This window comes from Strongylocentrotus purpuratus, unplaced genomic scaffold (genome assembly GCF_000002235.5).
Source record: "Strongylocentrotus purpuratus isolate Spur 01 unplaced genomic scaffold, Spur_5.0 spur5_scaffold_17, whole genome shotgun sequence".
NCBI lineage: Eukaryota > Metazoa > Echinodermata > Echinoidea > Camarodonta > Strongylocentrotidae > Strongylocentrotus > Strongylocentrotus purpuratus.
In genome coordinates, this window is record NW_022145602.1 from 17,948,077 (window position 1) to 17,963,524 (window position 15,448).

At 40.7% G+C, this 15,448-nt stretch overlaps 1 protein-coding gene across 1 annotated transcript; it reads right to left on the reverse strand.

Annotated features, from left to right (window-relative positions):
• Positions 1–6,815: 6,815 nt before the first annotated feature.
• Positions 6,816–15,128, reverse strand: LOC582832 (putative ankyrin repeat protein RF_0381). Its single transcript, XM_030988274.1, has 8 exons — positions 15,065–15,128; positions 14,294–14,455; positions 13,238–13,660; positions 11,750–11,977; positions 10,856–11,182; positions 10,361–10,783; positions 9,426–9,598; positions 6,816–7,070 (listed from the first exon to the last, which is right to left on the reverse strand). The coding sequence occupies exons 1-8, from the start codon at positions 15,126–15,128 to the stop codon at positions 6,816–6,818; spliced, it is 2,055 nt and encodes a 684-aa protein (XP_030844134.1).
• Positions 15,129–15,448: the final 320 nt, after the last annotated feature.

The following is a 15,448-nucleotide window of genomic DNA, read 5'->3' on the forward strand; positions in this document are numbered from 1 at the left end:
TAAACATGTTTTTTTTTTAGGTGGTCTGTCGTTTTCGACAGATCACCTATTGTTTTCGTCAGAATTTTCTTTCTTTATTATTATTATTTATTATTCTTTATTTTTATTTATTGTTCCCACTTTTTTGTGAACAGGATAACTCAAGATCGGTTTAATCAATTTCGTTCAATTTTGGCACAGTCATAGGTCATTGTAATGAGACGTCAGTGTAACATTTTCAAGGTCATCAAGTCTTCATGACGTCATCCAGGCGCCATTTTGTGTTTTTCTTGGTACTTTTTACTCATGATCATATCTTCATAACGGAAAGGCATTTCTCTTTCATATTTATCATGATTAAGGTCAATATCCGTCCGATCAATTTCAAGTCAGAAAACGCGCGCGCATGCGTACGTCCGCGCGTCAGCGCGCGCGCAAAAAATAAAAATGCTCAAAATCGTCCCAAATTCATTTTGCATACGTTTCAGGCCATTCTAAGCATTTTGCAAAAAAAACGCGCGCACGCAAATGCGCGCGCGTTTTCGCGCGTACTGGTATTTTTCAACATAGAATCGCCAAATTTTCTCTGTCATCAAATTTGGCACATTTTCCCAAGCATTTTGATACCTTGTTCACCTTTTTCTGCCCATTAATAACGGAATGAGCGTCCGTTTAAGATAATTTCCGTGCGTGCGAGCTCTTGTAATACATAGCATACATGGGCAAAAACATGCCTATACAAAATCCATTGTAGCGCTTAAGGATGCAAAGTGATCCCAATTTTGTTTTCATATTTTGATAGAGTATGAATTGGAGATATGATTTCATGTCTCATTTGACCCTCAATTAACTCATGACGTCATCACAATGGCCTCCGAACTCAAAATTTCAATTTGCATATTATGACGTCAGCATATTTCTGGAAAATTGACTGTATCTCTGTAAATATTGATCGATTTTCTTCCAAATTTTGATATGATCTACCTGAGACAATTTTCTACAAAGACAGTTACCACAATATTTTATTTTGACAAAGGTATCATGGCGTATTTTTGCGATTAAAGGTGGCATGTCAATTTTTCACATTCTGCGTGTATTCTCTATGGGACATGACTTTTTCTCAAAACTGGATTCTACATCCTGTCTTTTGCGAGCAATATCTCCGTCGTTTTAGCTGTGTTTTCGCTGAGCTTTGAGTATGATGTAGCTGAGAGAATAAGCTATCACAAGTGTGCCCTTTATTTTTCGATCAGATGCCGGGATCATGCTCATATTTCACTTACAAAGTGGGATTTGTGAATTCTATTTTCCGTTTACGTGTAATCTCTATGGGAAATGTTTTGGCATATCGGTAACGCGCTTGACTTCCGACCTTGAGGTCCCTGGTTCGAGTCCGGGAGTTTCCAACAATTTTTTTTCTTCACTTTTTTTTTCTTTTTTGACTTTTCAATGATCATAGAATTGAAAACAGACCACCTAATTCGTCCCCATGACGAATTAAATTTCTAGTTTTATTTGGCCTTAAACAAACTGTGAAAATGAGTAGAAGGAAAAGGGAGCACATGTAGGAAGCTTATGTTAGCTTGTTGATTCAGGCATCCAAATGAATAAAATAATTACACAGATATAATAACATAATAATGAGTATTGCGCATGTATTTGTTCTACCCCTCCTTCCCTCCCCACCACCACCTCCCCCTCCCTATTCTTTCTCTCTTATGGTAATTTACAAATTATATTTTATTTTAAAATAGGTATTAAACTAAAACAAATTATAGGGATAATAGATATATTTTAAGATTTTTCTTGAATGAGTTTAAGTAAACATATTGAGTGAGAGAGGATGAAAGAGAATTCCATACTGTGGGCCCTGTATACCTTACCGATTGTTGCATGTACTGTTTATCAATATTCCAAATGTGTAACTTTAGACTATTTATGATTTTAGAGTTAGTTTGGAACATAGTGGCAAAAGATGATGGTGCATTACCTTTATTACATTTTAATATGTTTAAATAAAGGCACGTGTCGATAACGTTTAAATCTAGTTCAAAAGGCACCATACTTTAAAATCACTTAAAATACACTCCCAAAAGAGGTTATTTTTTAGTGTTCTGTTTATTGGGATGACAACTACCGCAGATGTCAATTACCCCCCAAGGACAACTAACCCCGATGATAATTACCCCCGAGGACAATTCCTCCTCGATGACAATTACCCCCCCCCCCCCCCCCCCTGAGGACAACTACCCCCGTGGACAATCAGGATTCAATAGCAAAAGATGATCTGACGCATTGAGAGATGGCTACGAGCCCATAAGATCCCCTGCATGAACCCATATTCGTTCAAAATACTATAGCATTACTAAACATTTCCCTTTTATTATAATTTATGCAACGCCAGTGCGGTTGCTGATTTCCACGAAGAATGTCAGTTTTAGGTAATTGTCCAGTGCTTTTCAAAATGCATAGAAGTACATTTCTCTGGAGCAGCGTTATTTTAACCCGTTTTAGTCACGGTACCCTCTTAAGAAATAAAAAGTTTCTCCCAAATCCCAAATTCTTTACAGACTATTAATTTTGCATGACTCTGGCACTCGTCAAGTGCTATGCACACGCGTATGGGCACATTTAAGAATAAAAAGGAGAAGACATTTTCAAACTGGTAAAAAATTAGTTTGTAATCCACACACTAGAAACGATTTAAAGTACCGTATGCAGGCACCTTGCTGTCGAATGTACATGAATAAAAAGGTCATATATATTGGGTCATGACCTTGATACACGAATATGAGGATATTCAGGCCTCTCGTTGCCCTTATTTGCCTTGCTGTCAAATATTGTCGGCGAACAAGGAAGGAAGACACTTTAGTATCTTCAAAAATGTATTTTCTCATGTAATTACATATTTTAACCGTTTCTGATATTTGATTTTTTTTACAAAATCAACGTTTTCCAAATCATTCTCTTGTGGCACCCCGATTGCAAAACGCTGTGCTGGAGTTACAAAATCAAATGAGATGAATTACCAGAGAGCGGAAATTTATTTTCTTTTGACATGGCACCGTACGTATAACTTGAAGGCAATTTCTATTTCAAAATAATTTAACGTACAAGAAAACATTATACTTCAGCATGACAACAGAAATAAATAGATAACGTGAAGAAAACCTTAATTTTGGATCATGGATGAGGGCCCATTATACATACAAAGACAAAAACACGATCAGCTGATTAAAAAAGTTACAGAGGATGCATAAAGGAAATCTTACATCCAATTTCTTTGTTGTGCCATTGTTGGTGAGAGAGAGGCTGTAACGCGTACTCATCTGCGCGCAATGTATTGTTCAATTTCTAAGAAATGTAATTTCTGTTCTTTACTCGGTAGCAAAACAAAAGGGGAATTGGGCAACCTCCACCCCCATATCGAATTGAATAATTTGAAAAGACTGAAATGAACTTCATAAATAACAAAGAAAATGAAGGTTTATGAAATTTTCTGTAAATAGCAATTTGGAGAGAAGCTTGCATTATAGTACGTCACAGTGTTATAAATTCCTCGGGGGTGATTGTCATTGAGGGTAGTTGTCCTCGGGGGGTAATTGTCCTCGGGGGGTAATTGTCCTTGGGGGTAGTTGTCCTCGGGGGGTAACTGTCCTCGGGGTAGTTTTCCTGGGGGATAGTTGTCCTTGTGGGGTAGTTGTCCTCAGGGGTAATTGTCCTCGGGGGGTAATTGTCCTCGGGGGTAGTTGTCCTCGGGGGGTAATTGTCCTGGGGGGGTAGTTGTCCTCAAGGGGTAATTTTCTGGGGGGGTAATTATCCTTGGGGGGTAATTGTCCTCGGGGGCTAATTCTCCGGGGGTAATTTTCCGGGGGGTAATTTTCCGGGGGGGTAATCATCCTACGGGGGTAGTTTTCCGTGGGGTGATTGCCCAGGGGGTAATTGTCCTGATACGAAATAAAACTGATCAAATGACAATAATAATGGCAACCAGAACAAATCCGAAAAAGGTCCTATCCAAAAGCCAAAAGGAATCCCCAAAACCAGAAAGTAAACGAGTTCCCAAAATTCTCAAAATTGAAATCCAACACAACATAACACAGCGGGAGAGGACGGCAAAAGTATGTCCGTCTTCAGCGACGCGGCTTACTGGTCTATGCTTATAACTGGCAGGTATATGATATCTTTTTTCGGTTTTCCCGCTCAATTTTGCAATTTAGTCATCAATTTAATTTTGGCCATTACAAGAAGTGGGTTATTGATGTAGACAAATGCTCATGTATCCTTTACAGCTCATTTTATGTATGTTATTACCGAAGAAATAAAGAAGTCAGTCACTTAATAGTGTCTGAGAGTAATGTCTAGAAGGTAAACAGGTTTCTTGCATAATTTGAATGCTAAGACACTGCTAACTTTTAAATTTCATAGATAGGACAATTCATGATTCCTGCAAAGTTCTACAGGATTTGATGTTGGCTGCAAAAGGGAATACAGTAACTTAAAGTTAAAGAGCATTCAAATTCACGATAGTTATGAATGCCACAGCAAATTTTTAGTTCAAATTAATTTTTGTTATTCATGCAACAAGCTCTTCAAATGAGGCATGGAAATTTAAAACGAATTAATGAACGGTCACTCAATTTCATTTTCTCCTGTTCGAATTTATTATTCTTGCGAATAACTGTACAACTCAAAATATAGTAAAAATATAAAAAAAGGTAGTCACCAAATGATAATGACATCAATTAACAGACATAAGAAAAATGCAAAAATTGGGAAAAGGGATACGCATTGCATTGTGTTGTGTAGAGGGAGCCAACTTGTTAAAATTAAGGGGATAGACTTTTGAAAACTTCGCCCAAATTCCTTTCATAATTATCAATCCTACCCCAAACAAGAGGATAATTTTCTTGCAATTTCAAATTTGGAGACTATATCGGTATTTGGTTGTTTTTTCTGTCACAATTAAATTAACTTTGATATATTGCAGCATTAACTTTAGCAGATTTAATTTTCTTTTAATACTCATTAGGAACGGAAATGGTAAGCTAAGAGATCGTAATTAATGCAAGAGAAGTTCACTTAGAAATGGTCTCGTTTTGTTAATGTTTAGCAAGACAAATAAAAGGTTCGCATTGCGTTTACCGAACTTACCCGCTTCTTACAAGGCGTACATTGACCCACACATCCCAAAAGTAAGATACCTAAAAAATTTGAGCACGATCTTTGTAAGCGTACTTGTATTTTATGAAACAAATAGCCAATTCATAAAAATGTTTAAATGAACTTCAGCGTCTGCTAGCGAGTAACACATTTTGTACTGTATGCCAATGCTGGTATAGACCTGTTCGAAGATAGCCCATGTACAAACGTCTCCCCCCCCCAAAAAAAAAAACAACAACAACAACAACACCATCCACATATCTTTGAAACATGGAGATGTCCCACTTTGTGCATTGTAGAAAAATCACTGCCACAGTGATGGAGGTGCTTCATGAAGCGTTTTGTTTTAACTCTTGAAAAGAAGATGTACTGTCGTTTGAGCCTGTCATAGAATGTACCATGGGTGTATAAATGAATAATGACTTTCGTGAACATGTATCCAGCATTCTTGTCGATGGGTTTAATGGTTTGGTATAACAACCTTTATCAGCACATGCACAGATAATTATTTCTGAACTGGCAAATTAATTAAGATTTCCCTACCTTTTGAATATCATCTGTCGGATAACTTCATTTGTAGCATAGTGGACTGGAAGTCTGCCTTCACCATCCTTTATGTCCAGCTTCGCGCCATGTTCAAGAAGGTATGAGACCAAAGCCTTCTCTTGGGAAAGCGCGTGACGAAAGAAGTCCTCTGAGATCTGAGTCAAAATGGGGGGTATTTCACAAAGATCCTTAGTTGAACTTATCTCTAAGTTGGATTTAACCCTTAATGGAAATCGTTTAGCATCTTTGAAAAATATTTTTCAAGTTATTTTAAAAGGCACAAAATGTTGATTCCAATCATTCATATTTTCTTTTATCAAGGAGACTTCATGTTCTTGATGTTGAATTTATGAAAAGTCCAAATATTTTAATTTTTGCTTTTAATTTTTTTATATTTTAAGGTTACAAATGGCTCTCCATAATGTTTAAGTCCAATTAATAGTTGAGTTCGACTTAAGATCTTTGTGAAACACCCCCTGGTGTATCACGAGAGGTTATCAAAAATTAAAACAAAAAGAAATGTCCAGTGATAGTTTGTATATTTATATATGTTAATATACAGGTCATTTTAAAGTTTTATGGTAAAGACATCATTATTTTCCATCGATGTTTTAGTTGGCCAATCAAGTACGGGAACCACCGCAACCAATCCATTAAATTACATGTTTATCTCGATACGTGGAGGGAAGGGCGTCAATCGGTTACCATGTTCTGTTGAAATATAGGAGCATCGTAAAGGGATGTAAAAATTCCTTTCTACTTTTGTGTCCAAAATCAACACATTTCTCAAGGATTAATGGTTCTATCCAGTTACACCAAGAAATTAATCCCCTATATAAGCAAGGTAACAGTGATGTACGCCTAGTAATTATGGAATCTTTTTCTCGACGGAAATAAAGGGTTTTGCTTTGAGCAATTAGCCTTAACTTGCACTTGTGCTATAGAACTGGTACCATGCTACCAACAAAAGTTATCTTTAAATATTGAGTTCTGACTGTTCTGACATGACTGTTCGGTCACTATGCAGGGACAAGCTCTAAATCACAAGTGAATAATGTTAAACCCCAGCTTACAGAAAGTGCATGGCATTATTAATTTTAAATAATATTTTCTTCTCGCAAACCGGCTTATTGGTTGTCCGTGCTAGGTGAGGTTTTAGTCGTCTTTACCTGTTGGGGTCTCCCTTTTGTTTGCTCTTTTCTGCCATTGTGATCAGAAATTATGACAGCTTCATGGAGACAGGTCTTTCCATCTTGCGCCTGGATGTTCAAGGAAGCTCCATGGGAAACCAGCGACTCGACAACCAGTGTGTGGCCATTTTGAGTGGCTAGGTGAATGGCAGTCAATCCATCATCATCACGGTGATCTATAATCCCAGTGGTCTATATAACAACAAAAACAAATTTATAGATTAAAAAATAATGTTTGAAATATATGTTTAGACGTATTCCTTATGATAGAGCACTGGTAGCATTCCATAATTACATGGACATTCAACTAGCTTTGAATGGCGAGAAATTATCGAGATTTAAAAGAAATCTAAATAGCCTACAACTTGTGGAATCTGAATATGATTATATCTAAGCCCAGAATATATGAATTTCAAATAAACTCTACTTAGCTATATTTGCCTTTAGTATTACCTATTTTTGTTATCGTAATTTGACGCTTTTCTGTTATTTATATTGGCTCCTCACTATGTAGAGGAAGGATTTATTACACACCTTTGCATGCTTTGCTAAGATGTCGGTAGAGTCGGCACTTCCTGTCTTTGCAGATAGATGCAGTGGTGTCTGTCCATTGGCATCCTTTCCATCAACTAGGGCCCCTTCCTCCAGCAGGACCTTAACAATATCGAGGCCATCATTCATAGCAGCAATGTGCAAGGGGGTGCAGCCGTTTCTGTTACCTATATTCACACTTATTCCTTGCGTTACCAAATACTTTGTGACACCAAGACGACCCTCCTGAGCAGCACTGTGTAATGCGGTACTACCATCATTATCTCCCTTATTCACATCCGCTCCTTGGCTGATGAGATATTTGGTAACATCAAGATGGCCCTTTTGAGTGGCAAGTTGTAATGCAGTCCAACCGTTATTATTTCCCCTATTCACCTCAGCTCCTTGACTGATGAGATATTTGGTGACACCAAGCTGACCATTGAAAGCAGCAAAGTGCAATGCAGTCGTACCCTTATCATCTCCCCTATTCACCTCAGCTCCTTGACTGATGAGATATTTGGTGACACCAAGCTGACCATTGAAAGCAGCAAAGTGCAAAGCAGTCGTACCCTTATCATCTCCCCTATTCACCTCAGCTCCTTGACTGATTAGATATTTCATGACATCAAGATGCCCATTTCGAGCAGCAATTTGTAATGCAGTCGAACCCTCATAATCTCCATCATTCACCTCAGCTCCTTGAATGATGAGATATTTGGTGACATCCAGATGACCATTTTGAGCTGCAAGTTGTAATGCAGTCCTACCGTCATTATTTCCCTTATTCAATTCAGCTCCTTGACTGATCAGATATTTGGTGGCATCAAGTTGACCCCTCAGAGCAGCATAGTGTAATGCAGTCAAACCCTCATTATCTCCATCATTCACCTCAACTCCTTGACTGATGAGATATGTGGTGACATCAAGATGACCGAATTGAGCAGCAACGTGTAATGCAGTCGTACCATTATTATCACCCCGATTAACCTCGGCTCCTTGACTGATGAGATATGTGGTAACATCCACATGACCTTTGTATGCAGCAAGTTGTAATGCAGTCGAACCCTCATTATCTCCCTGATTCACCTCAGCTCCATGGCTGAGGAGATATTTCACGACATCCAGATGACCATTTTGAGCAGCAACTTGTAATGCAGTCGAACTCATTTTTTTTTCTCCGTGATTCACCTCAGCTCCTTGACTGATGAGACATTTCATGACATCCAAATGACCACTTTGAGCAGCAAATTGTAATGCAGTCGAACACTCATTATTTCCCTTATTCATCCCAGCTCCTTGACTGATCAGATAGTTGGTGACACCCAGTTGACCACTCAGAGCAGCAAGTTGTAATGCAGTCGAACCCTCATTATTTTCCTCATTTATGTCAGCTCCTTGACTGATGAGATATGTGGTGACATCCAGATGACCAAATTGAGCAGCAACTTGTAATGCAGTACACCCGTCATTATCTCCCTGATTCACCTCGGCTCCTTGACTGATGAGATATTTGGTGACTTCAAGGTGACCATTCGAAGCAGCACTTCGTAATGCAGTCATATCCTCATTATCTCCCTTATCCAACTCAGCTCCTTGACTGATGAGATATGTGGTAACATCCAGATGACCAAATTGAGCAGCAACTTGTAATGCAGTACACCCGTCATTATCTCCCTGATTCACCTCGGCTCCTTGACTGATGAGATATTTGGTGACTTCAAGGTGACCATTGGAAGCAGCACTTCGTAATGCAGTCCTTCCCTCATCATCTCCCTTATTCAACTCAGCTCCTTGACTGATGAGATATGTGGTAACATCCAGATGACCATTTACAGCAGCAAGTTGTAATGCAGTCGAAGCCTTATTATTTCCCTCATTTATCTCAGCTCCATGACTTATCAGATATTTGGTGACATCAAGATGACCCTCCTTAGCAGCACTGCATACTGCAGTCCAACCATCATTATCTCCCTTATTCACCTCAGCTCCTTGAATGATGAGATATTTGGTGACATCAAGTTGACCAGTCTGAGCAGCAATGTGCATGGCTGTGCTGCCGTTATTATTCTCCTCATTTATGTCAGCTCCTTGACTGATGAGATATGTGGCGACATCCAGTTGACCAAATTGGGCAGCAACGTGTAATGCAGTCCAACCCTTATTATCTCCCTCATTCACCTCTGCTCCTTGAATGATGAGATATTTGGTGACTTCAAGGTGACCGTTGGAAGCCGCAAGTTGTAATGCAGTCGCACCCTCATTATCTTTATCATTCACGTCAGCTCCTTGACTGATGAGATATTTGGTGGCATCAAGTTGACCACTCAGAGTAGCAAAGTGGAATGCAGTCAAACCCTCATTATCTCCCTTAAGCACCTCAGCTCCTTGACTGATGAGATATGCGGTGACATCCAGATGACCATTTTGAGCAGCAGCTTGTAATGGAGTCGAACCCTTATTATCTCCCTCATTCACCTCAGCTCCTTGAATGATGAGATATTTAGTGACCTCAAGGTGACCATTGGAAGCAGCACCTCGTAATGCAGTCCTACCCTCATTATCTCCCTTATTCACCTCAGCTCCTTGACTGATGAGATATTTTGTGACATCCAGATGACCATTTTGAGCGGCAAGTTGTAATGCAGTCAAAGCCTTATTATTTCCCTTATTCACGTCAGCTCCTTGAATGATGAGATATTTGTTGACATCAAGTTGACCACTCAGAGCTGCAAGGTGTAATGCAGTCAAACCCTGATTATCTTTATCATTCACGTCAGCTCCTTGACTGATGAGATATTTGGTGACATCAAGTTGACCACTCAGAGCTGCAAGGTGTAATGCCGTCAAACCCTGATTATCTTTATCATTCACGTCAGCTCCTTGACTGATGAGATATTTGGTGACCTCAAACTGACCACTCAGAGCAGCTCTGTGTAATACAGTCCCACCCTGATTATCTCCCTTAAGCACCTCAGCTCCTTGACTGATGAGATATGCTATGACATCCAGATGACCATTTTGAGCAGCCATGTGCAATGCAGTGAAACCGTCATTATCTCCCTCATTCACCTTAGCTCCTTGAATGATGAGATATTCGGTGACATCAAGTTGACCTTTCAGAGCCGCAAGGTGTAATGCAGTCCAACCTTCATTAACTTTATCATTCACGTCAGCTCCTTCAATGATGAGATATTTGGTGGCATCAAGCTGACCATTCAGAGCAGCAACGTGCATTGCAGTGACACCTTCATTATCTCTTTTCAGCCCCTCAGCTCCTTGAATGAAGAGACATTCGGTGATATCAAGGTGACCACTCAGAGCAGCACGTTGTAATGCAGACAAACCCTCATTATCTACCTCATTCACGTCAGCTCCTTGGCTGATCAAATATTTGGTGACATCAAGATGACCATTCTGATCAGCAAGTTGTAATGCAGACAAACCCTCATTATCTACCTCATTCACATCAGCTCCTCCGCTGATCAGATATTGGGCGACATCAAGATGACCCTCCTGAGCAGCTCTGTGTAATGCAGTCTTACCGACATTATCCCCCTTATTCACCTCAGCTCTTCGGCTGATCAGATATAGGGTGATATCAAGATGACCATCCTGAGCAGCAAATTGTAATGCAGTCGCACCCTTTATATAATCCCCCGCATTCACGTCGGCTCCTTGAATGATGAGATATTTGGTGACTTCAAGGTGACCATTGTGAGCAGCTCTGTGTAATGCAATGAAACCCTTATTATCTCCCTTATTCACGTCAGCTCCTTGAATGATGAGATATTTGGTGACTTCAAGGTGACCATTCTGAGCAGCAACTTGTAATGCAGTCCTACCCCCATTATCTCCCTTATTCACCTCAGCTCCTTGACTGATCAGATACTTGATCACATCAATATGACCATTTTGAGCAGCGACTTGTAATGCAGTCCAACCCTCATTATCTCCCTCATTCACGTCAGCTCCTTGAATTATGAGATATTTGGTGACCTCGAGGTGACCTTTGAAAGCAGCATCTTGTAATGCAGACAAACCCTCATTATCTACCTCATTCACGTCAGCTCCTTGGCTGATCAGATATTTGGTGACATCAAGATGACCCTTCTGAGCAGCTCTGTGTAATGCAGTCTTACCGACATTATCCCCCTTATTCACGTCAGCTCCTTGGCTGATCAGATATTTGGTGACATCAAGATGACCATTCTGATCAGCAAGTTGTAATGCAGACAAACCCTCATTATCTACCTCATTCACGTCAGCTCCTCCGCTGATCAGATATTGGGTGACATCAAGATGACCCTTCTGAGCAGCTCTGTGTAATGCAGTCTTACCGACATTATCCCCCTTATTCACCTCAGCTCTTCGGCTGATCAGATATAGGGTGACATCAAGATGACCATTCTGAGCAGCAAATTGTAATGCAGTCGCACCCTTTATATTACCCCCCGCATTCACGTCAGCTCCTTGAATGATGAGATATTTGGTGACTTCAAGGTGACCATTCTGAGCAGCAACTTGTAATGCAATGAAACCCTTATTATCCCCCTTATTCACGTCAGCTCCTTGAATGATGAGATATTTGGTGACTTCAAGGTGACCATTCTGAGCAGCAACTTGTAATGCAGTCCTACCCTCATTATCTCCCTTATTCACCTCAGCTCCTTGACTGATCAGATACTTGATCACATCAAGATGACCATTTTGAGCAGCGACTTGTAATGCAGTCCAACCCTCATTATCTCCCTCATTCACGTCAGCTCCTTGAATTATGAGATATTTGGTGACCTCGAGGAGACCTTCGAAAGCAGCAACTTGTAATGCAGTCCTACCCCCATCATCTCCCTTATTCACCTCAGCTCCTTGGCTGATCAGATATTCGGTGACATCAAGGTGACCATTCGTAGTGGCAAGTAGAAATGCAGTACAACTGGCACTATATCTGTTATTCAACTCAGCTCCTTCACTGATCAAATATTTCGTGATATCAAAATGACCATTAAAAGCAGCCCAACGTAGTGCAGTCCAACCTTGATTAATTACCCTATTTACGTCAGCTCCTTGACTGATGAGATATTTGATGACTTCAAGTTGACCATTGAGAGCAGCACTGCCTAATGCAGTCGTACCCTCATTATCTCCCCTATCTACCTCAGCTCCTTGAATTATGAGATATTTGGTAACTTCAAGGTGATTATTGAGAGCAGCCTTTTGTAATGCAGTCCTACCCCCATTATCTCCCTTATTCACCTCAGCTCCTTGACTGATCAGATACTTGGTCACATCAAGATTACCATTTTGAGCAGCAACTTGTAATGTAGTCAAACCCTCATTATCTCCCCTATTTACCTCAGCTCCTTGACTGATCAGATATTCAGTGACAAGAAGATGATCGTTGAAAGCAGCTCTGCATAATGCAGTCCTACCGTCATTATCTTCCCTATTTACATCAGCTTCTTGACTGATCAGATATTTGGTGACATCCAGTTGACCACTCAGAGCAGCAAATTGTAATGCAGTCTCACCCTGATTATCCCCCGCATTCACGTCAGCTCCTTGAATGATGAGATATTTGGTGACTTCAAGGCGACCAATCTGAGCAGCAACTTGTAATGCAGTCCTACCCCCATTATCTCCCTTATTCACCTCAGCTCCTTGACTTATCAGATACTTGATCACATCAAGATGACCATTATGAGCAGCGACTTTTAATGCAGTCCAACCCTCATTATCTCCCTCATTCACGTCAGCTCCTTGAATTATGAGATATTTGGTGACCTCGAGGTGACCTCTGAAAGCAGCACTGTGTAATGCAGTCTTACCGTCATTATCTTCCTTATTCAGCTGAGCACCTTGACTGAGGAGATATTTGGTGACATCAAGGTGACCATTCTGAGCAGCAACTCGTAATGCAGTCGCACCCTTATTATCCCCCACATTCACGTCAGCTCCTTGGCTGATCAGATATTCGGTGACATCAAGATGACTATTCTGAGCAGCAAAGTGTAATGCAGTACTCCCGTCATTATTTCCCTTAAGCACCTCAGCTTCTTGACTGATCAGATATTTGGTGACATCCAGTTGACCACTCAGAGCAGCAAAGTGTAATGCAGTACTCCCGTCATTATCCCCCGCATTCACGTCAGCTCCTTGAATGATGAGATATTTGGTGACTTCAAGGCGACCATTCTGAGCAGCAAATTGTAATGCAGTCGCACCCTTATTATCCCCCGCATTCACGTCAGCTCCTTGAATGATGAGATACTTGATCACATCAAGATGACCATTTTGAGCAGCGACTTGTAATGCAGTCCAACCCTCATTATCTCCCTCATTCACATCAGCTCCTTGAATAATGAGATATTTGGTGACCTCGAGGTGACCACTAAGAGCAGCAAGCTGTAATGCAGTCGAACCCTCATCATCTCCCTTATTCACCTCAGCTCCTTGGCTGATCAGATATTCAGTGACATCAAGATGACTATTCTGAGCAGCAAGGTGTAGTGCAGTCGAACCCTCATCATCTCCCTTATTCACCTCAGCTCCTTGGCTGATCAGATATTTGGTGACATCAAGATGACTATTCTGAGCAGCAAGGTGTAGTGCAGTCGAACCCTCATCATCTCCCTTATTCACCTCAGCTCCTTGGCTGATCAGATATTTGGTGGCATCATATTGACCACTAAAAGCAGCAAGATGTAATGCAGTCGAACCCTCATCATCTCCCTTATTCACCTCAGCTCCTTGGCTGATCAGATATTCGGTGACATCAAGATGACCATTCTGAGCAGCAAGGTGTAGTGCAGTCGAACCCTCATCATCTCCCTTATTCACCTCAGCTCCTTGGCTGATCAGATATTCGGTGACATCAAGATGACCATTCTGAGCAGCATTGTGTAATGCAGTCGAACCCTCATCATCTCCCTTATTCACCTCAGCTCCTTGGCTGATCAGATATTCGGTGACATCAAGAGGACTATTCTGAGCAGCAAGGTGTAGTGCAGTCGAACCCTCATCATCTCCCTTATTCACCTCAGCTCCTTGGCTGATCAGATATTCGGTGACATCAAGATGACTATTCTGAGCAGCAAGGTGTAGTGCAGTCAAACCCTCATCATCTCCCTTATTCACCTCAGCTCCTTGGCTGATCAGATATCTGGTGACATCAAGATGATCGTTCTGAGCAGCTCTGTGTAATGCAGTACACATGTCATTATCTCCCTTATTCACCTCAGCTCCTTGACTGATCACATATTTGGTGACATCAAGATGACCGTACACTGCTGCAATGTATAAAGGAGTCCAGCCTTTAGCATTGCTTTGATTCACTTTTGCCCCCTGACTGATAAAGTATTGTATTACATCAAGATGGCCATTCCTTACAGCGCTGTATAATGCAGAGTAGCCGCCCTTGTCTTCTTTGTCCATATTAGCTCCATGGCTGAGTATAAATGTTATTGCTTTAACATGTCCGAATGATGCAGCAAGATGTAAGGGTGTTTGTCCATCTGGAGTCGCCTTCTCCACATCAGCTCCATGATTAATGAGATACTCGATGACATTCTCCTGGCCATTCATGACCGACATGTGTAAGGTTGTGTTTCCATCTTTGTCTGTCTGGTTAATGTTTGAACCAAGTTTTAACCAACTTTCAACGGCTTCAAGATCGCCCCGCAATACTGCATTGTGGATCTCTTCATTCACATCTTCCATATTTGTTAATGTCGCGCATTATCACTAGATCAGTAAGATCTCTGGTCGCAGAGAATTATGTCCTATTCCTTCCTTGCAATCATCCGTTAAACTTTCATTACTTGACATCACTGTGTGACTAGAGAATGACTAGAGTAACATTAGATTTGTTTGTCATCGAAGTTCGATCTGTTCGAACTGTGCACAGAAAAGCGGAAAAGATAAAACTGCACACGACTAAGCAAATAAAAAGTTAATGATAAAGCCTGGTGATAAAGATTTGTATTATTGATGACTAAAGTCCCTTTACTGAAATTACTGAACCCCCCCCCCCCCCCTTC

What these genes read in the sequence shown, in the direction of transcription:
- LOC582832 (XM_030988274.1), bottom strand. Translation starts at nt 15,128, where the DNA reads ATGGAAGATGTGAATGAAGAGATCCACAATGCAGTATTGCGGGGCGAT. An exon ending in GAATAAGGAAGATAATGACG is followed by an intron (nt 11,978 to 13,237) that starts GTAAGACTGCAT and finishes TCATTCAAGGAG; the next exon opens with CTGACGTGAATAAGGGGGAT. An exon ending in CTCAGACTGGTCAACTTGAT is followed by an intron (nt 7,071 to 9,425) that starts GTCACCAAATAT and finishes GTTGTTATATAG; the next exon opens with ACCACTGGGATTATAGATCA.